The 23,057-nt window shown below is 45.9% G+C and overlaps 1 protein-coding gene across 5 annotated transcripts in view; it reads right to left on the reverse strand.

Moving 5' to 3' along the window:
* Positions 1-23,057, reverse strand: part of Sgip1 (SH3-domain GRB2-like (endophilin) interacting protein 1) — a 197,766-nt gene that overhangs the window by 110,507 nt on the left and 64,202 nt on the right. For all 5 annotated transcript variants that reach the window (XM_013514519.1, XM_013514518.1, XM_013514517.1 and 2 more), the window contains one exon: positions 415-478. In XM_013514519.1, coding sequence (XP_013369973.1) covers positions 415-478 — 64 coding nt within the window. The remainder of the gene's footprint in view (positions 1-414; positions 479-23,057) is intronic.

Consider the following 23,057-nt stretch of genomic DNA (forward strand, 5'->3'; position numbering starts at 1 on the left):
CATCTCAAGGAAGAGCTTTGGGATATTATCCAGTAGACATCTCTGTTTTTAGCGAGGGCTAATTTACCTAAACAGGTGATCTGCTCTTTCTTCAGTTCAGATGTCCTAGGAGCAATGCTAAGAAGTGGAAATGAATATCTTTAGTCCTCTACCCTAAAGTAACTGTCTCACTTTTGCCTCCTAAGACTGCTGGAAAGTATAGGCATCAGGTAGTAAAAAATAGCACATCCTGACAATCTGAATATGATGAAGAGCTATACTTTTCAGTACAGACCCAACAGGATTTATGCAGAGCAACCATAGTTACCCAGAAATGAGGTGAACACAGAGAGTACTTGATATTCAGGGAAATCTTTAAGTGACAGTGACAACTGCTCTTAGGAAATAGCGTGTTGGAGGAGGCAGAGTACATACGTAGAGTCAGTATCCTTCTCTTTCTTCCGTATTCCAAAGGCCTTCCTTGTACGTTTTTTCAATCCTGTGGGAAAACAGCAAAGGGTCAAAGAAATCTATTCACACACACCAGTGGGCATATTTAGAAATTTGCAGCACAGCTGTGAAACGCCCACGTTCAGAAGCAACGGAAGCTTCTTCAGTTGTGAACTGATGTCTGCGTACACCTGTGTGCATGGCTTATGACGGTGTGTCTCAGCAGATGTTTAGCCAGGACTTGGCACTGGGGGTGCAGCACCATAAGCGCCATGAGGAGGTACGGGTATGGAGAAGGCTGCAAGCTTTTCTTAGACAACTATTACTCATCCCCCAAATCGAGGCTCTGCCAAGGGAGTGAATCACAGAGTTAGAATAGCCATTCGCAGGCTGGACACAGTCTTGAGAGTGGGAAAACACCGAGACACCGATCACGTGTGGCATGTACGCCAAGAGAGCTACACCTAGCTGGCATAGCTCTGCGCCCGGGACTCCCAGCTCACCTTCTTGCCTGCCTTCAACTCCATGGCTGGACGGGATCATCAACCATTCTCTAGCATCAGCCAAGACTGCTACTCCTCGGGTGGTCCTTGCCCCTGGCTGGAATGCTTTGTCTGTTTTATCGACATTTGGAATTTCCACTCATCCCTGAAGGGCCAGGTACTCTGGGAGGGCCTCTGAATCCTAGGAGGGCAAGATGCTGACCACTCGGGGTTCCCCCCCAATGTTGCTTCACCTGTATTATAATATTTCAAATGCTAACCCTCATTATTTACTACGCCAGTTTCCTTAGGGGGCTGCAACTCTCTCTAGGACAGAGACCAATGCCTTCCTATTTGGATGTTCCCAACAGCCTGTGCAGGTATCAGGTAATATTCGTTGGTTAAAACTCTGCTCCAAGAAGTACCGTTCAGTGGCAGTGGGGTAAGAAGGGTGCTTTCTTCTGTCCTCATAACCCGAGCTCAGTCCTGGGTCTTCTCTTCACCCCATCACTCCTGACTGGGAGTGCCGCCTCCTGCCTGCCTCGTCGGGGTGCCTGGGGTTTTGGTTTCTTGTTAGCGAGTGTTGTTTAAAGTTACCTAATGCCTATCTAGTCAAAGCCTTAGGCTTGGTGCTGGGTGGTTTGGCACGTTGTCTTGGGAAATAGAGCTAGAAAAAGGCACCGATGTTTTAAAATTTGTTTGGCACTGCCAGGTGGAACAAAGGGAAAAACACTGCGAAAGTCGGTGATTTGATGACACCTTCTTCCAAAACATGTGAGTCAGCCCAAGCCACTTGGCTGATCTGAGTCACTCGCTATCTGCCTCTTAGGATACGACTCAAATACACTCTCCCAAATGTCTCCGTGCATCTAATTTGGCATTTTAACACTCATTCCAGTTAAGACATTTAGGTCTTTAAAATGTCAATGTTTTGTTTTATTTTGCTTTTTTAAAAAAATTCTCTTCCCACATAAAACCATTCTCTATTACTCTTCCCAAGATGAGTTTATAGGAAAACTTACTGACATTTAAAACTATCTGCCCATAATATTTAGGAACACTTTCTCCTTATCATTTTTAATTTTGTTTTTCTTGGTTCTTCTCTATCACCTCTAGTTGTCCTGTTTCCTTATAGGAACAAATATCACAGTTATGCAATCAACATTTTCCCCTGAGCTTCCCGTCTCCTGCTCAGCTTCCCTATGTTTGCCATTCAGCTTTGGGTTCATAGTGTTATCTTCATGAATTACCACTGGTGATTTTGAAATCATAAAATGAATGTTATTACTGTGTCTCAAGTACATTCATTTCCTGTAGCTCAGTCTGTCAGAGACAGCACACCCTACCAAACAGATCAGAAAATACACACAAATTCTATTATTTGTTATAGCAAGTGAATAGCAGATCAAGCAGTAGCAGTTTTCCATAGGCCTTGCCCTGTTTTTGACCATAATATTTGGACAACAGCCAATATGAACTAGGTCATGAGCGTCATGAGCTGTCCATTTCCCAGCCAAAAGTGCTCTGGATCAGGAACTGGGGACATAGAGTCCATTCCTAGCATCATTTATAATTGCTTAGCTTAATACAAGTCACATTTTCTCTGTGTTTCTATCCTTCAGTCTACCAAATCAGCCAATATAAGAGATGGAAGACTTTGCACACACACACAAAATGCTGTGTGTGCCACTCTATAACTTCGGTTTCACAGAAAATCATGCTTCCATTACACAGAATACAATTATACATGCAAGATAAATAAGAATACACCAAAAATATAAAACTCCAGGAAAAAAAATGAATCAAGTTGTTGAATAAGAAGAAGCATGGAGGAATTTTCCACTGTGAAAAGTGGAAAGATTTGAGAAGTTTATGAAAATATGAAGGAAGCGCTGAAAGATTATATACAGGAAATTTTTTAAAAAGAGTTTCACATCTTATGAGATCTTTTCGAAGATCCAAGAAGAAACAATCACATCAGCTATGTTAAAAATGCATGGAGAGGCATGAGTCTGTCTTTTGAGAGTTTAGAAAAAGTGTTCAAACTTTCAAAAGAGAGAAATGAGAGTCAAGAACATTCTAGGAATAACATGTTTAAGTCTCCATATCTGATAACCTGTTTCAGAACAAAAGGACAAAAACTCTCTCCAGTTTTTGTTCTACTTTTGATTCCATAACTCTATGAAGATTTTAAAGTTAATTTCCATGGTAAAATTGTTTCCAGGGTGGGGCATGAACCTCGGTCAAGTATTCTTTACCAAGAAAGGGGGAGAAAAAATGAACTGCTCTTGAGAAATAATGTGACCTTTCCCTTGCCGACATCGAGACAGAGATTTTGGGGACGGGAGTTTTGTTTGTCTGATGATCCAGGGCTAGAGTGGGCCCCCTGTGTGAAGAGGCGGACCTGCTTGGGTGGAACCAGACTTTGGTGTTGTCTCTGCCACACAGGGATGTGGATTCGCTTCCAGCTCCTCTGCCTGACTTAGAGACCTTTAGCTTCCTTTGGTATTTAAGAAAAAATGTCTTGTTACTAGTTCATGTTTGCAGGACATAATGACCACATTCCTCATGGCGGGTTGGGAGTGGACAGAATACAACTCAATTCCTTTTACTTCCTCTCTCCTCCCTCCATCTCTCGGCCCCTTCCCGTTTGTGGAAGATCTCCCTGTTTCCTTTGGTACTAATGGTGAAAGCTGGTTAAGTCTACAAAAAAGGATAATGAGGAAAATTTTAAACAGACTTATTTTTTAGGAGGTTAGAAAGCTTGCTTCCATTCAGGTAGTGTAGGGAATGACGCTATAAAATAAATAAGGCAACAAATTTAGAAGCTGGTGTCAGTGAAAACACAGGGCCAGAATCAGTTCCATCACTCTGCACCTGCCAGCTACCATCCCTGATGCCTGATCAGTGCCCGGGCACTGGCTGCATATGTGTTCTGTTTTCAAATTTCTTGTCTCATTTGAATCTCTTCAAAGCCCTGTGGAAAAGTAGGCAGTGTTTTTCCATCAGTAATAGGCTTAAGTTATGTTTTCTCATCCGAAGCATCTCCAGTAAGAAACTGGAGAATCCTTTCTGCACTTTGCTCCCAGATGTTGGGCTTCCTCTGAGCTTTGTCTGAGGTTTGGCTATGGCTTCCTTTTCTATGTGGACACAGGAAAGTCCTGACTCTCTTGGGGAGCTCCAGCACTACCTCATGTGCTTTGTAGGCAGGCTTCTGCAGAGACACCAACTTTTTAAAAAAGTCTTTAGGTTACACTTACACTTATATATACAATCAAAGCTGTAAAGGTATGCATGATCATCTATTATTATTCTGTAAGTAGAAATCCCCTTAAAATAAAATGACTTTCCATCAATAGATGAACATGTGCCATATCCATATAGTAGATTAACTCAGCCATAAAAAGGAGTAAAGTACTGATACACACTGCACCATAAATGAGCTTTAAAAACATTATGCTCAGTGAAGGGAGCCAATCAGAGAAAGCCGTGTACCGTGTGATTTCCCGGGTAGGGGATACGCAGGACCGGCACCTTCACTGATACAGAAAGCAGGTAAGACGCTGGCAGTGGCTGGGCTGAGGGAGAACTGGGAAAGGCCGCCCTGTTGGTTGGTACAGGGCTACCTCTGCGGGTGACCGAAATCTCTGGACCTTGATAGGTGATGCATATCCAAGAGTGAAAGTACGCTAACTGCCGCTGAGTTTTATGCTCTATAATGGGCAAAGCGGAAAATTTTATGGTATGTATATTTTATCATAACAAAGAAATAAATGAAGTAGTTCAGGTTAGATTGTTCTGTGATCAGGGAAAGGAGATGGGAATGGGTAGGGAAGAAATGAAAGAAACACACTCGGTTTACAGTGTATGGCCTGTGTTACTGTTTTATTTCATCAAAGTTGCCAAATACTTAGTAAAGAAATCATAATCTAAGCAGTCACAAGTCTGTGCTCACTGTGATTACCACTATATGTAATTCCAGTAGCGTTCACAAAAAAGTCAAGCTTTTCTCTCTCAAGTACCAAATGTTTACAAAAAAATTTTTGTCAACATATTTTTACTATCCTGCTTGTTTCTTTGAGCATTTCTTATATAATCACACTGTTGAATGATGGTTTAGATCTAAAATGTCCCCCCAAAGTCTCATGTGTTTGGGAGGTGATGAGGTCATGGGGTTTTAGTAGCTTAATGAACTACCAGGAGATCCGTCACAGGGGAAAGGGGCATGGCCCGGAAGGGTGTATTGTCCACAGCACTTCTTTTCTCCCTCTACTTCTTGGAGACCATGCAGTAGACAGAATTCCTCTTTCACACTGTTCAATTCCATTCCACTTGTGCCTGGGAGCCAGCTTACCATGCACTACATCCACAGAAACCTTGAGCCAAAATAAGACTCTCCTCCTTTAAACTGCTGGTGTGGGTGTTTTGTCCAAGAGATGAAAAGTGACTATTACATAAATTACCCCCTATTAGATGGTACAACCCACGAAGCCAGCAACTCCGTACCCATGAAGGTGTTGTTCATCTTCACCCTGACTCCATGGTACATGGATGGAACATTCCCTAAAATCATTTGCTTAATTATTTCTTAATTCCCTCTGTAAAGTGCAAATTAGCCCCTTGCAGCTTATTAAAAGAATTTGTTAGTGTATAACCTCCATTTAAAAAATGAAATAGAGGGAGAAAAGTAAGCATGCATTGTGTCTAGAAAAGATAAATGCTGGTGCATCAAAGTCTTAGCCTTGGTTACGTACGTGGTATTTGCAGCTTGGGTGTTTCAACTTGAAACACGATATATTATGCCTACTGATAGTTCTCTCTGAAGATTCCCAAAACTAATTTTAAGAACCCAACAGCACAAAACATCTTAGAACTTCCTGGCTTTAAGCGCATTCAAACCTGTAGGTGAAGGGCAATGGAACAGCAGAGAAATGACCCCTGCCCACCTTTTCCCCTGAGGACAGCTGGGAGCCGATTCGTTAAGCAAACTAAACTGAATTTGAGCCACCTTTACATGTTACACTGAAATTAGAATTGTTCGGAGGGAATTTCTAAAAATGAAAATCTGCACTGTGTTCCATACATTAATTCTGGGTAAAACATCAAAATGTGATACTCAGAAGAATTTAGGATTTTTGGTGGGGCAGGAGGATTGGTTGTTTTGAGTCTTCTATTTATTGTATTTGAAGTCTAACCTGAAGGTTTTTCCCCTAAAAACAAAGACTGGTTCTACAGATAGATGGGCAGGGTGAGAAAGTCCTGAAGCTGAGAACTAAACAGAAGCTACAGAGGTAGAGAGAACCACAGGCAGGAGCGGCCGGGAAGCGCAGCTGGCCGCCGGGAAGAGCTGTCTGCAGCCTAGAGCTGCACGGAAAGGTCTGCCAAGAAACCCTTCTTCTCCCTCATCCTGACTCCGGCACGCCGTCTAGCTAGACAGGGACAATGAGAGAACCTCACTTCCCTCGCACCTGGGTGGCTACTGGTTCACGATGGGAGCTACTTCCAGCGGCTGGGCTGGGGCCGGATGTGCGCAGATGCGGGAGAGATGGGAGCAGCCAGGGTCCAGCCCGGGGCTGCTGAGGCAGGTGGCGAGTGCGAGAGGCTCTGATTATCAGCTGCTCCCTCCGATCGCTGTTCTCTGTGACCCCCCTACACTCGCTGCCTTAGAGGTCGCTGGTCCTGGGGTGCAATTGCTCCACCCTGCACTGTGGTTTGAGCAGAGCCTGAGGAAGCAAGAATTAGGACCAAGGTCAGGTCCTCCAGTGGGCAGAACTCTGGGAGGAGGAGGAGGTGCAGCCACTGAGGGTCAGCGTGGAGCTCCTGGAGCTCGCAGGCGGAGGAAGGGCTCATCCCGCACCACGGTTCCCAGCGAGTCCAGCTTCTCCCGGGCAGAAGCCAGGAGACAGTACTGGAGGCAGCAGAATGCCTTTTGTTTTTGCTTTTGTTTTTTTCAGTCCCAGGGGCTGAACTCAGGGTTTTCACAGAGAGCTACATCTGCAACCCTTCTTTGTATTTTGAGAGAAGATCTCACTAAATTGTGAAATTGCCCAGGCTGGGTCCAACTTGTGATCCTCCTGCCTCAGACTCGGAGACTGCTAGGATTACAGGTGTGAGCCGCTGCACCAGGCTTTTCTTTGGAATTGAAATATCTGGGTTCAAATCGCAGTTTGACTACTTGTGGACGTTCAGGGCAGTGACACTGACAGATCCAGAGAAGAGCCATCCTACTTGTGTTAAGCTTCATCTCCATGCTAGACCAGAGCGTCGGAGGGAATGTGGGCTTTCTCTCCCTGCGAGCATGGGCATGTGGTCAAGGCAACTCCTGATTATTTTTCGTTGTTGTTTTGTTGTTTTCCAGTACCAGGAATCGAACTCATGACCTCACGCTTGCCAAGCAAGCGCTGTGCCACTGAGCTAAATCCCCAGCCCTGAGCTACTGATTATTAAGTATTCATTTGTGCCCTGAAGGGATTACAGAGCCCACTGTGCGGATCACGAAACCAGCTCAGAGTAAGCTCCTCTTCCAAACTCCGGCGCAGGACCGGGCCAGGTCCCGCAGGTAGTCGGTCACCTGCAGACCACATCCCAGAGGCCCCCGCTGACCAAGGGCCCCGGCTCCCTGTGGACATATGGGGGGGGTGTTGTTTGTCATCACAACTCATTTTCCCCTGTTATTAAAACCCAAAACCAAATGCAGGAGATGTTTTCTAAGTGCAAACTTTTTTTTGGCAAATGAGGCTGTACATGTCCTCAACACCAGAGCTGTGTTTTGCATGTTGAAATCTCTACGCACTCCCCCGTGAACATACGGGGAGCGAGTACACGTTTGCTAAGTGGATTATTTCTCTAATAAATGCTAGTTTTCAGCTTGTGTCTTCATCAGCTGAAGGGGTTACTCCGAGGTGAATCACATGTAATGGAATTACTTATTTTCTTCATGAACTCGGGCCAAACATTTGGTTTCCGTAATGAAAAACAGACACATTTAATTGCCCAGGGTCGAACGTTGCATATGGACAGAGCTCCTGACTGGTGGTGCCTGCGCATTGGGGTGGTAGCTATGATTGCCAGGAGACACTAGGGTGTTCTGCACATCAGCTTTTCCTCTCAGTTTTAAATATAAGTACTGTAACCCAATTTCGAGTCTTTGTTGCACAAAAGTCTCATAGAAAGGTGCGAGTCCGGTTAAGATGGAGGCCCGCCCTCCTATGGTTTTTAATGATAGACTACTGTCTTGGATTTATGACATGCTTCATACAGTGAGGGCGGGAAACAGGAAACGCTGAGATCAGGGTCTAGCAGGGTCCTCAGTAAACGTCTATTGGCGGCCTGCATACGTGTATTTCTAACCACAATGCATTGCTGAGTCGGTGGCAGTGTGCTCTTTGGTCTGAACATGCTGCTTTAGCACTCAGCTAACTCAAAGGAAATTCAGGCTGTCTCTGCTGGGTAAGCACAGAGCCTTTTTGCAAGGCAAGGCCCACCCTTTGGAGCTGAGCCTGTTGGGAATGTTAATGCCATCTCCAAAGGCAACGGATTGCAAGAGTCTGATACGGATGATGCCTTGATGTTCAAATTTGATAAGCGGAAATGCATGACAAGACACTAAAAATGGGCATTTCTACAAGGCAATTAAGAACTTCAAGGGGCTGAAATATCTGCTTAAAACAGAAACATTTGGCCTTCTGCTGGCATGGGAGAGGATGGTAAAGAAGATAGTCCTGGAATACATTTGACACAAAAGGGCTTGGTGTTTGTTGTGAAAATATTAATGTGCTGATGGGCGGAGTGAAATGGTGAAGAATTTTAAGCAAGTGAACAAAAGGTCCATGGGAAGCAGACTTAGCTTGGAAGAAAAATGTCAGCGTTAAGTTTTGAGAGTTGGGATGAAATCTCATCTTCACTACCTCCTGGGTTAAGCTCCTTAACCTGTCCAGTCTCACTTTTCTCAGCTAACAATCCCAAGGGTTTCTGTACATTTTAAAAGTATGTAAGGACCTTGAATAACACCTGAAATATATTGGCCATCACTCTATACTCTATGCAGATTTCTCTTGCTTTTCTTGGAGGGTTGATTTTTACAAAAAACAAGCAGAAATCAGCTATTTTAACTGATTACATCAGGCCAACTAAATGTCTGATTTCAGTACTTGCAGCAGCTCTGTGAATCTATTTCTTTCCTTGTCTCTTTTTTTTTTTGGTACTGGGAATCAAACTCAGGACTTTGTACTTGCCAGGCAGGTGCTGTGCCACTGAGCTATATCCCCAGCCCTGGACCTATTTCTTTAGAAACAAAAATATGACACAAATTTTCCTTCTTATAGCAATCATAATAAAATAGAACTCAGTCTCCAGAACTGTCATCAGCTAACATTTGTCATAAGGGATAAGTGGGTTGGAAGATGCACAGCCAGGTGTATAACTTTCTGGGGCAGCTGTGATGAAATCTTCTCTCTGTGTGCAAGTTTATTACAAACTTTAATCAGTTTCTTCCCAGTGTGGTCTACAGTAAACCAGGGCTCTTCTCATTGAGACAGAGGGAACCTGGAATTGCTAGCTTCCGGCCTAGTGGAGGGACACACGGCTCTTCTTAGAGAATAGTATTGCAGATTCTAGTGAAGTTAACGTGGCCTGCTCCATTGGAACCTCGAACTGCCTTATTTTCTCCTCTTCTCCTTCATTCTCTCACATTCACTGGTTCACTTTGGTACTGTCCACCCCAACCCTCCCCAGTCTGACACAGGCGTGTGGAAAGCAGTGAAGCTCATGGGCCCTGCTCAGACAGATTCTGACTTCAGACATAAACTGAAAAGTTCCATTGAATTATAATTCACCAAATCTCATTGTTCAAAAGCTCCAATGCTAAATTAAATCCCAAAGAAAGCAAACTGGACAGTAACAGAAATGCTTTTCATATATGCCACATGCTTTAGTGTTTGATCCATGGGGGAAGGAGCAAGTTTTTTGGTAAAATCTATAAACTGTTGCTACATGTGCCGTTGAATGCTTTGAGTCACATCCTTTAGCGTTTCACAAGAGAAAGCTGGAACATAAAGCCCACGTATTTATTTTGGTTTAGTTCTAACCTAATACATGGAAGAAGCAGAGAAAGAGGACAAGGCAATAGAGACTGACATGGCCCTGCCCCATCTGACATGCAAATTGTGTAACCACAGGGTTATTGCTTAAAGATGATCAGCTCTCAAATGCACATACACAGAAATAAAAGATCAGAAAGAGAACTAAAGATACAATTTAGCTAGATGTTCTTTTAAGAGGTCTTAAGGGCCGCAGGGATGCATGGGGATTGATCCTGTCTGCAGGATTCATAGTCATCACCATCATATCATCATCATATACATCATCACCATATGTATCATCAGCACCATCATCCGTGCCCTCCTTCCTTCATCCTTTGGCTATAAACCCCCATAGGCCTAACATCTGCTGCTGTGAAATTCTTCCGGCCGGCAGCACAGGTCCCTCTGGTTGTAGCGAAAACCTGCAGCCAGGCTTCCCTCGGTCTTCCCTCAAGTCAGTTCCCCTGGAAAATGAACCTGTGTAACCCTGCAGATTTATTAGGCCACCGCCCCTGCTACTGCTCAGGATCTTCTTGCTAAATGATCTTACTACTATTTTCTTACCAACATTCTAAACACTTAAACTCACGTTTGTTGTTCTACTGATGCTTCTAATTCTAGGCCCCCAGTATTTACTTGGCAAGCTCAGCATGGCAAATACCTCCACCACGGATCAGTATCCTCCTCTCCAGTCTCTGAGAACTGCTGGTGATGAATTTCCAGAGCCCCAGCACCCATTCCACTAGGTTGCTGGCACCCGCTTTAGCTCCCCTCTGTCTACTCATCAAGGGATGCAATCGGGTGCTGCTTAGGGGAAGAGTGACATGAGATGAACTTGTTAGGAGCCAATCCTGCAGGTGCTTGAAGGTCAAGTGAAGGACTTGGATTCTCAGTGGAACAGGCAGTGCCTGCAAGGATTGCAGTAGGAAGCCGGCAGCACCTGAACACTTGCCCCCGACATCAAGTGCTATCACGTAGGCCAGATAATAGCCCAAGGCAACAGTGCTAACTTATACAGTGGCAACTGTGGTAAGCGAAAGAAGAGCTAGAGTGTTTCCCAAATCACTGAAAGCCAAATTACACTGAGTGTTGTTTTAGTGTTAACAGTACGATCCTATGCAATTATTTGAAAACTGGCATTTGAGTTATGATCTGTAAGGCTATACTTTCAGGAATCATTTCTATAGTATGTTACTAGAGAAGTTTCTCTGATCATGTAGAGTTATGACCTGTATTTGAGTTATGACGCAAGCTTCCTCTAGCTGAAACACCTAATTTATCAGAACAGCTGAACCCTGGACTACTTCTTAGTCCTTATGAGTTGCCCAGTTGTGACAGTATGCCACTATGGCAATTCTGACAATCTTAACTGAAATGAGGATTAATTTAGAGCCTTCTGATTAGCCACCTATAACTTCTGAAATCAAACCTCTCAGCGGTTTGTTAGATTTACAGTCATACCTGAAATCAGTTTTTAGCTTTATCACTCACGGGCTATATAATGCTGAAAAAAAATCATTTAGTCTCTCAAGAATTCAGATTCTGTAACTGCAAAATGCTTGGCTCCCAAGAGTACGGTGTTAAATGAAAAAAATGTATCTGGATATGTCAGGTGCTACCCAGGTAAAAGCGTCATCCCTATTTGTGTCATTCTTGGTGCCATTTGACTGAGGGTAGGAAGGCGGTAAATTATGACAGTGTTTCCTCTTAGTGTAAAGGGTCCAACCCAGTTGCAATGAGAAGAGCTCTCTCTTGCCTGTTAGTATGGAAAGGGGAGGAAAATTCATTTCCTCTCATAAACCAATAGAGTGTTTTTTTCCAATCCCTTCTCTTGGGTAATAGTGATGCTAAGACTCTTGACAATCTTGGTGATTTTCAACAATCTATCAAGATGACCTCTGGCGCTTACATGGGATATGGACCATCTAGCGCTATATTCTTCACCTTCCTCCCAAGCTGTGTCCTTTGCCCAGGTTCCCTCTCCAAGGAGAACCATCATGGATATTTCCCCACAGGCTGGCAATGAACAGCAAATCAGTCTTTCAAGAGGCAGCAAGACATTAAAAGCGCTCATACTGAATATCTCCTAGCAATTCAGTCTGAACATAAAACTGACCTTAGGGTAAATCCTAACAAACAATGGGATTTTTAAAAGAACACCTCTGTATTATGGTTTGCTGAATTAATTTTTCCCCCCTAAGGATGATGATTAAAGAAGTCTTTAAAAGTTTTTGTTTTTTCTTTTTGGCCAGTAAAAAAAAATCACAATGTATACAAAGCATGCTTGTTTTTGGAAGGGGACTTTTAATCAGCATCCAAGCAAGCGCTAAAGAGGGAAAGGACTACGGCACAGATGACGGGTACTGCAGTCAAAGGATGGAACAGCGTTTGAGATCAACATTTGCCTTGGGCATAGTGACGTCCACGCCTTTACCATGCTGCATATTAACTGTGAATGGGCGTGCGTGTGTGCGTGTGTGTGCCTGTGTGTGCCGTAAATGTAATAGTATGAGTAATCATCTTTACAGAGACACAGCGCATACATGATGTATCTGTCCTCTCTCTACTCGAGTGCATTGAATAATTTTGTAGTTTTGCATAGTTTTCCTTTGTTTCTATGCTAAATATATCACGTCACTCTCTCAGCGTCTAGAACAGCGCAGCAAAGCCTGGATGGCTGTACAGCGTCACCCTGATGATCTGAGTCACATTTCCCATAACACAAATACTTTTAAGCCGAAATGTGCTGAGCAAATTTTCTGGTAAGTATACTTAATAGACTCTTCAGTTTATCAGACTACAGTCTCAAAGGCAGAAGGAAAGTCACAGGTGACGTAAATAATGGCAAAAAAACATAAGCAAACAGAAGGCAATGTCATGGGAGGGGGGCTCTGGAGAGGCGCCGAGATCCAAACACTGAGACTTGAGCTAATTCTCAAATATATTTTGTTCTTCCGGGACTAAGAGACATCGAGTGCTTGATTCAAAAGCTCGCTAGCATCCTGGTCAGGCCGGCCCAAGTATTTCTCCCCTGAAACGCTTTCAGAGCCGAAGACTGTTCCGGGCTCTTCCCCTTCCTACTCTGGACTCCTCCTCTTCCTGTCCTGAGAGCAGGTGGCTGCGAGGAGGTTTCGGTCAGTGCCGGGCAGGGACAGGTGCAGCGGTGGCCTCCTAAGGTGTGAACAAGCTCCTCCCAGCCGGTGACATAGTAGTGTCACAGAGCCTTTCAGTGCCACGGTACTCCTGGGTTTAGGGTGACTCTGGTGTAAACACACCTGGCGCACCTGGTACACATAAAAGTACAAGTTGTACACCTGGTGATGAGGCTCAGTACTTCTCTTCCTGGCTCATGTAGTTACTACATTTTTGCTCGTTCCTTCAGAGCACGCTCCTTGCACCTCCAAAGGAGGCAGTGTGTAAAACCCAGATGCCGGCGGTGCCTCTCCAGCGCTGTGTGCACCCTGCTTCTGGGCCGCGCTGCACATGCACGCCTGGCTCCCTCCGCCGCGGAGCACGGAGAGCCCTCCCAGTGGTTTTCACAGAATCCGTGCAGCTCTCACATCCTGGGGATATGGCACGCCCTTCTAGGCTCACAGTTAGGGACCTGTCTGCCCCGGCTACGCCCTGGCCCCAGCCACACGAAATGCTCTCCCCACTGGAGGGCTGTCTGCCCACGGTGCCTGTGGATGTGTGCCTGCTCTGGTGCCTCTCCTTGGGCCCCGTTATTTCAGTCAGCGATGACGGAAACCAGAACGTCCTCAGACCAGCTCAGAAAGGCCCCTCTGTCCCCGCAGGAAGTTGGTCCTCAGACGGGATTCACCCACTGGGGTTTTCCCCAAAAGTCACCTAAGACTTCAAGACCAAACAGATCCTGTTCTCATAATCTTGCAGTTTACAGGGCTGTTGGTTATTTATTTATTTAGTTAGTTTGCTCGTGTGAGACAGGGTCTTGCTATGTGGTTCAGCCTGGCCTTGAACTCACTATGCAGTCCAGGTTGGCCTCCAACTCATGGCGATCCTCCTGCCTCAGCCTCCTGAGTGCTGAGATGACAGGCACGAGCCATCACACCTGGCTGTTAAACCTTTTAAGTAGGCTTTGCTTCTGAAGAAGAAGTGCTGAGGAAAGAGTCTGTGACAGGGTGTTCCTGGTGGCAGCATGGCGGGCTTCCCTTTAGGCTTTCCAGGTCTTCCATTTTTTAGACTAGATTCAGGTGCCCCATCAGACAGCAAGAAGAAAAGACTACACCGTTCCTGTCTCTGAAATGTCAGCTTTTATTCTGGTGACAGAGACGGAGACTTCAGAGTTCGCATTTCAGTCAGCCCCAGTCACCAGCGTCCTGCACTCTGCCTTCCCACCGCAGGGTGCCCTGTGTCATCACCAGTGTCCCGCTGGAGGTGGGCCACATCTGCAGTTGCTAGCTGGCTCTCACCCGCTTGGGGGCACTTGCTGGCAATGACTGTTTTTTTACACCGGTGCCTCGGTTCAATGACTTGATTCTTTCCAGGATTCTGATTGCAAACTGATCTATCACAGACCAAATCAACTTTTCTTAGAAGGTCAACTTTAACCTAACCATTGAATGTGACTGGGCTCCTGTCCAGTTCGGTTTGTGACCAGAGTGGGAAGGATTCAGTTCGTGAACTGAGGCACCCCTGTTTTTAGAGGTATTGCACCTGGATTATCTGGGTAGCGTGTGATAAAATTCCAAGCCTGAGTTCCTGGTTCCCAAGGAATTTGTCATTTGAGAAAACCAGTTAATATTTATTTTTGAAATAGGGGAAAGTAACAAGGAAAGTTTATGGCCAGAAGAGTCTTGTAAACTCAAGCATGTTCCAACTGCTTTTAAGAGCGAACCTGGAACGTCTGCTATGTTAAAAAACAAATGGAGCAGAGGCATGGGGACGCATGGTACAGTTCACACAAACAATGCACAGCTCCAGCCCTGCTCTCAACAGGGTGTACATTTTGGGGTCTGAGGAGAAATGCACGCATAGGAAAGGTCTTTCTCAGCTGCACCCAATAAGAGATCTTGCTTTTTAATCTCATTGTGGTGACAGGCTCCATCGAGAATCTAATAAAAGCCATGGATACTCTACTCATAAAATACTGACAGGCACATCTATCTGCCTGGCTGAGCGTGCTCTTCCAGGGCGTTTGCAGCTGCCTAAAAGCCCCTACAAGAGCCACGTTACAGCCCTTCCTACTCTGTCGGGATGCGTTATTGGCATTAACGTTTAAGAGCAGCACACAATGAATTATTTTGGTGGAGACAACCTGGCTACGCCAAGCATCCTGGCGAGTCTTCAGCAGATAGTAAAACGTGCTCCTTACGGCCTGGGAAGGCGTCAGAGCCCGAGTCAGGCTCAGCACCCACAGCATCTGTCCCTGGACCCTTGGTGATGGACGATCTGAATTACAGTCAATCAGCCAAGCTCTCCATCACGCCCGCCTCCCGGAGCCTGCCTGTTCCTCCTCGGGCTGCACGAATCATCCATCTGTTTCTATCACAAACAGCCACAGTGATTTTGCTGGGCCTGCAGCTTTCAAATTTGAGTAGAAGGGGAAGAAAAGACAATTTTCCAGTTAAGAAACAAGGAGCAGGCCATGAGCAGTGATGCTGAGGAAAAAGAGGCCTGGTTCCTCCTGTGTGTGGTTACAACTCCGATCCCTCCCATAGGCCTTGTGCATTTAATCCTTAAATTGGACCTGCTGCATGGACATTGTCCATCCGCTCTGTGCTTGTGGGCAGCCAGAGACTACTGAGGGAATATGTGACTCATGTAGATCCATGGTACATAAATGACACTGAGAATTGCACGGCTTTGTGTCTGACTCCAGGTCTAGTATTTTTTCCTTCTACATTATGCTTTTGCAAGAACTTATTTCTTAATAAACACTGAGATCTCACGCCTTGCTTCCTGTGTCTTGAAATCGTGTCTGAAGTCCTCAAAGAATCCCCAGATGAAAAGGGTTTGCATGCAAAGAGGAAAAGGTGACACACCAAGACTCAGATGAATCCCAGCACGGACATCAGTGGTCCTGAACACAGGTCACTGGAACCTCACCTGATGGGCTTCCATCTTGCTCATTCTGACTCATTGCTTTCTCTTGAGACACAGCTACATGAACTACAGAGATATCAGGGGCATCAGGCAGCCGAGAGAACACTTCATGTCCTCCATCAGCAATGAAAAGTGGGACAATTAAGTCCTGGAAGCACTTCGTGTGGTAGAGGGGCAGCACAAACAGATACCTGGAGGTGAGAAATGGCACAGGAAGGATGGAGCATCTCAGAACAACAAGAATGTAAAAAAACCATGGAAACAACACTTCACAAAATGCTCAAGGTCTTGATGATTTTTATACCGTTCTCTTGGCTGTGACCCAATGGTTTCACATGGGGACCATGAGCATAAGCTGTGTTTTCATCTGCTGGAAAACTCTGGAAACCAAGGAGGATAGAACAGAGGTGCTGTGCTACAGAGGGCTGAAGGCCAGTCAGAAGGGCCTTCCGGTGACCCCGTGAGAGGCGGCAAGGCCAGAGACAGTAGAACAGACAGAGGAAGAGACATACAGGAAAGGAAATTACAAGCTCGAATTGGGCAGGACCTTGTTCCTGAACAGAGGAAGTGGGTAAACACAGACATCGATTCTAAGTAACTAGGGCAAATAATGACCTACTTGTTGTGCTATGAATACAGGGGAGCAAGAGGGTAAGTGTGTGCACGGGGAGCTGCTTGGTGCATGCCGAGATGCCAAGGGCTGCACCAGGGGAAGGTCCTGCTGGCGTCTGGTCACCTTGCTGAGGCGCAGGGAAGAGCACCCGAGATCGGCAGTGCCTCCGCCATCGCGGCAGAGGAGAGCCGACCTGCTCACCGCAGTGAGTTCTGTCACGCCTCACCACCCTAAGACGTGGCCATGTAACCCATTTAAGAAATGTAAATGCTCTATGTTCAGAAATTGGCCCAGTCTCCTACAGTAATGGGCAGAACAGAACTCTCTCCTCTATGCTATGTGGCCTCTTTTTATAAAAATTTTTATGTTAATCAGTCCATGTTCACAGTGTATCAGCATCACATTCATTGTCGGGAGCTGGCTTGTGGACCCAGCACATCTTTGTCTTCCCGCTCTGCTCCTCCTTCTGTCTCTCGGTCTCTTTCCTTTCACAGAAGATCTCTCTCCCGGTCTCCTATTGTCTACCTTTTATTCTGCCCTTTAATTTATTTATACTTTGGGCTTTTGTATAAGGGAAACCATGCACTATTCAAGCTCGCATGTCTAATTTATCCCCCTCCACGCTGTGGTCTCAGGATGCACCCACTGTCCTCCCCATGACTGGGTTTGTCCTTGTTTATGGCCGAGCTCTGCGGCCTCCCGAGAAGAGAGGCAGGGAACGACTGAGCATCAGCCGGGTGCATTAACATCGCGAGGGACCCCAGGAGGAAGAGCCGTGCGCTCTGTCCCAGGGCAAGGCTGGCCAGGTCTCGAAGCCGGGTGAAGAAGAATATTGCACAGAGGGTGCTGCAAATGCAGCAGGGGCCACCTGGGGTCCCAACATATCCGATCGTCCTTGGGAAAAAGGGTAAGAGGGGAACTGCTATGAAAATCCTTAAATTATAATGCAAATAATATTATTAAATAATTGTTATTCCTAAATTCCTAAATTGTTATTCCTAAATTCCTTAGTTAAATCCCTAAATTTAACTAAGGTTAAAGATTATCAGGTGATTCTTACCACTCTATGAAATGTGATCATTCCTGCCCTTTTTCAGGCGAGAAAAGTGAAAGTTACAGGAGTAAAAAAGCGCACTGGGAAGAAGAGTGGATGCGGAGCGGTGGCCAGGCACCAGTGCCCAAGTGGCCTCCCAGGTACGGCGTCCAGAAGGGACCAGGAGCCAGGCATGAGGAGGGGGCACGAGCACATTCACGCTGCAGAGGCTGATCCGAAGGGCTCTGTAAAAATTACTTTAAATAACACTTACATCCTTCTGACGGATTTACTCTAATCTGCAATTTCCAGCAAGACCCTAGTAGCAACCCAGTGCTGCGACAGGTGACACTCGGAGTTATCCACCAGGGAAAGCCGGATCCTACTGTTCTTCCCCCGCGGTTCTGTGCCACTCTCCACATGGGTAGCAGAGGAATCTTTTTTTTTTTTTTTTTTTCTGCAAATTTACAAATTTGATCGTGTTATGTTCCTGCCTAAAATTGGTCAGTTTTTCCCTCCATAAAATCCCTTTGTAGGCATAGCCTTCAAGACCGTTCCTCGTCACAACCTGGTCTGTGTGCTGGCTCTGCCTGGGCCTCTCCTGGTGTCACCCATCATTGCTGGATACTCGGCCACTAGCATCGGTCCCACAGGACACCGCGAAGCCTCTACTTCCAGACCACACTCTTCCATTCGCTCTGAATTCCTCTTCTCCACACAATCACCCGGCAAGACTCCTCCTGGGGATCCAGGGTGGATCTCCACCAGCTCGTCCACAGAGGCGGCCTCAGCAGCCTCATGTAGGGAGAACCGGTCGCTCTCTGCTCCCTGCACCCTCAGAACCAGTAGATGCCTATTTCCCCCGGCCACCACCTGGGTGCAACTTCACCACATGACTTCCACGACAAGAGGGGCCCTTCTCTGCCTGCTCCTCTTTCGCTCTCCAGTTTCTAGCAGAATGATTTGCAGATAATATATACTCAATATTTGAACAACTGAAGCTACCCAGATGAAAGGAACGTTCCATCTGCAAGGTCTATTTTTGTCCTGATGTGAGTTATAATAACACAGCTTTGCAGTGAATCTCCTTTAAAATTAAATTTCTGTCACTGTATTGAAATGAGCCGAAAGGCACGAAGACTGGTGCTTCATGAGCTGGTCCTAAGGCTGAGTGTTAAAAGTCACCAAACAAAAGCAAAGAGACCCTCCCCCCAAACGAGGGTTATCTGTGTTTGAAATACCGTGATGAGAGGCCAAGGAGCCCCGTCCTGTAAAGGTCAACTGCACTTGTTCGAGTTTGGTTTTAGTATCGTCTGTCTTCTGGGTTTAAAAGATGGTATCTGGGATCATTTCAGTGAGGAAAGAAGGGAAAATCCAGACTCTCTGCCATGTTAAATTGGAGCAGGCCAGGTTGAAAACAGATCCCAAGTGTCTAATTCGCTGAAAGGCGGCATCAACCACTTAGACACAGGAAACCCGAGGAGAGGTGCTGTCAGAGCTCAGGGTCTCCTTGGCTACAGGAGCCGCAACATTGTCTTAATATTGTCCCAGCGTTTGCCCAGCATGGACACAGCTCCTTGCCCCGTGATATCCTGTGCCTTTGCCTCGCCTACTCAGTCAAGGTCGGGATGGGCAGCCGCGAATCAGCACACGCATTCCTGGACTAACATGAGACAGGTAGCATGTAAGGTCATCTCTGTGTGTTCAAATTCAGACCCGGAAGGAGAAACATAAATGAGTACTTGGAGAGGAGGTTTGGCTCTATAGAAGGAGTCCCGAGAGGAGATTCAGGACACAGGATTTTGTTTTAATTCTGTCCCTGATTGCTGGGGAGTTTTAGGCAACTCACAGCCCCAGTGGCTTGGCAGTGGTGTAGACTTGGACAAACCACTAGAACCCCAGGGATCTCAGTTCCTGTGAGAGCAGAAGGAGGATGATCACCCGTACCCTGTGAGACTTCACAGAGAGTAACACAGAGATGCTTATTCCCCGTCTTTGGGTTGAAGTTCACAAATTCACTTGAGGTCTAAGTAACATTTTCATAAAATAAAAATACCTAGCAGTCCCATTCATTAAACAGCTAGGTCCAAATAACCTGATCAGACGTTAGGTCTTTGACAGCTTTTAGTCATTGTTTGAAGAATGACACACACATAAATTAAATGAAGAACAACTTTATTGTATTTGTAAATAACCACAACTGCCTTCTAATGGGTATGTTAAGTCTCCCTCCTTCTTCCACACTGATCTTGGGGTGTGCTTGCTTCTCACCGCAGTGGCCTCCCCTAACCCAGCTCTGCGAAGATGTGAACTTACTTAGAGGCACGGTCTAAGGCTTAAAGTGTGAACCACCTTAAGTGCATTCAGCTGAGCGCAGTGAACAGTTGGGAACCGTGGCCCTAGAACACAGCGGCTATGCGGGCAGGACCAGAACTAGGTGAAGTTACTCTGTCAGGCAAAGTGTTCTATGAGCTGGCAGTTTTATTGCTTTTATGTTACTAGTACAGATGCACATGTAAAGAAAATCAATTCAAATCACTCATTTTTCTCTTTTTTCTAGATTAAAGATAACTTTGTTACCAAAAATAGTCACCATTATCAACATCTAGATACTAATAAGCTTTGACACTTGGGGTGCCAGTATGTATTAATTATTGCAAAAAAGGACAGATAGCTTTAAAAACACACCCACCCAAGAGGACCTGCTTTCCTCCACCATGGCCAGCTGTGCAGCTTGGTTGATGTAGACAGGGATTTAAAATGTGCTCACAGTTTGCCAGCTGCATAAGGTTTTTTAGAGGAATGCTATATATTTCGAATGCAATCTACACACAAATTGGGAATATTTATTTATGAGAGATAAAAGCGTGTCACCAAGTATGTGATTCATGCTTAGATGAGGTAAAGCCAGAGGAAGAAACCAAATGTGAATGCATATAATTATTTTTACTTGGCATGGATGGAGATAGCGTATACTACAAACCCCATCTGCTGGGAAGGAGAATCGGACCTTCAGTGCTGACTCAGGGGCTCCCTCTCTACATCCATGGCATCTTGTGGCTACCCTCAGGGTACGTTAGGAAGAATTCTGAGGAGGCACCCAGGATCCTCAGGAAAATGAAGTGCCATGATCAGTACATGCCGTCTGCCATAGAACCAGAGGCGGCATCGATGGGCTGCGCGTTTGCCCCGTGTTTGCCACCTCCAGCTGGACTCCGAAACACTCCCCTCCCCCTTGTTTCTAAGGGGAAAACCACCACAGATCCCATTTTTGCTTAATTACTTTACTATTTTACGTTAAAGATAGGCAATAAAACTGGCCAGTTTCCATCTGTGTGGAACTCTGCTAGGGTTATCACGGTGGTGGTCCAACGTGGCGTTAAGCCTCAGAATAACAACGTGTCCCCGCAAGCCTAACTTCAGTCTTCTTCCTCTTCTAGGCCAAGTAACTTCCTGCTCCCTTTTTGCAGCAACAACCCCCCAATCCTCTCAAGGTATGACACTTTTCCTGCCCATATTAACTCCATCCCTAGTCTAACCTAATAAAAACCCGTTCCCCAGGCGCTCCTCCGAGGGTCCCCGCAATCTCCTGAAACCCTCCCGTGCCCACATCAAGGGCTTGTTTTCATCTCTGTCAGTGTCTGTCAATAGCAGTGTCTCTCAAAACGCTACAAAAATGAATAACCCTAAACCAATATTTCTTCAAGTTTTAAATAAGGTGTTTGGGCTGCTGAAACACGCGGAAGGCTGTTTTCTACTTGAACATAGGTGACCAAATTCACATGAGGGAGGAAATAAGTCTTTGGAGCCAGTTTCCAATGTAGAAATATCAGGACATTTTAACAAAATAGCCAGGCTAAGTTTGAAAACATCTGAGGAACACTGTTTTGCTATTGTAAAGGAACAATCTGTTTTATTCGACACTTACTTGCTGTAAAACATAGTTGTGAGTCTCAAAATGCTCATTACAGGTCGTTTAGAAATCCTTTGAGATAATGTGTAGATTCACGTGCAGTTGTAAGAAATAATAGGGACCCCACCTACCCTTCTCCCTGTGTCTCATTCCAGAGGGAACACCTTGTATATCTACAGTACAGCCACCTCCCTTCTTCCCCCTTCCTGGCCCCAGGAAACATCATCTCTTTCCATTCTCTATGATTTTGTCATTTCAAGAATATGTACACATGGAATCATACAGTGTGTGACCTTTTGAGATCGGCCTTTTCAGCCCAGCACAATTCCACTGAGACCCGGGTAGAGTGCTGCGTGTATCAACAGCTCCCCCTCCTCATCACCACCACTGTGCCGCCTTATGGACTCCACACAGTGCTTCGTGTAGCCAATTATCATTACTGTACATTGAATGAGGGGGTTAGGAGAGTTCGCAAATGGAAATGCCAAAGCGTAAACCTGAGTGTTGAACTCAGGCATTCGCCAATTTTTACCTTCATCCTCTCGTACCGTATGAGGTCGTGGAAGATTTGGAAGTTATCCTAAAACTCCTCAGCACAACAAAGAGAAATGCAGACAACGATGAGGATTACTGTGCTTAAGCCCAAAGTAGGGGCCAGTGACTTCATTGTGACCTAGTCCCAGGGTGGCAAATAATGTCACTCCCAGTAAAAGCTTTGAGCTGTTGGCTGTGGCTCCCCAGGAACGAGTGACTCAGAGGATACAGAGGGTGAGGCCAGGCTCGGCAGCATCTGCCATGGCACCGGCTGAGACTGGTCACCTCTGTGCCAGGCATTGGTCATGGTGGCGTTGACAAGTTTAAGGAAGGATCATACCAACTCAAAGGCCAGTGACCAGCATGAAGTATCTCAAAACAATGTTTGGGAAAACAACCCAGATGCTTTTAACATTGTTTAGCATCTTCAGCACTGTCCTGTAACACACGGGAGGCCGCCAGCAGATTCATTTCTGGGCCGGGAAAGGCGGCCACTACAAGACGTGACTGAAGCCAGGTGTGATGGCCCTCGTCTGTGAACTCTCTCTTTCTGGAAGAGACAGCACTGACCAAAGGACCTTTTCTGTAGTAGCTGAGTGTTCAGAGGTGAGAGCTGAGTGCTAGTGTATCGTGACCTCTCATGCAGTCCTGGGAAGCTGGGTTCTGCCATTGATCCCACTTACGAGACAGAGCTCGAGGCTCAGAGAGATGCAGGAAGCCCCAGGCTCAGGCAGAGGTCTTCTCTGCATTGCTGTTTCCTGCATTGCTGCATTGCCGGCCTGCACTGCTGCTCTTTCCCCTTGACGTTTTCCTCCTTAGTGAAAGTTACCAACGGGAGCGATGCTGTCTGCATGAATCTCAGTGACTCGGGCTGCAGGATTATGCCAGATTCCCAGCACGCACTCAGCTC

This window comes from Chinchilla lanigera, unplaced genomic scaffold (assembly GCF_000276665.1).
Source record: "Chinchilla lanigera isolate Chin_1 unplaced genomic scaffold, ChiLan1.0 scaffold00022, whole genome shotgun sequence".
NCBI lineage: Eukaryota > Metazoa > Chordata > Mammalia > Rodentia > Chinchillidae > Chinchilla > Chinchilla lanigera.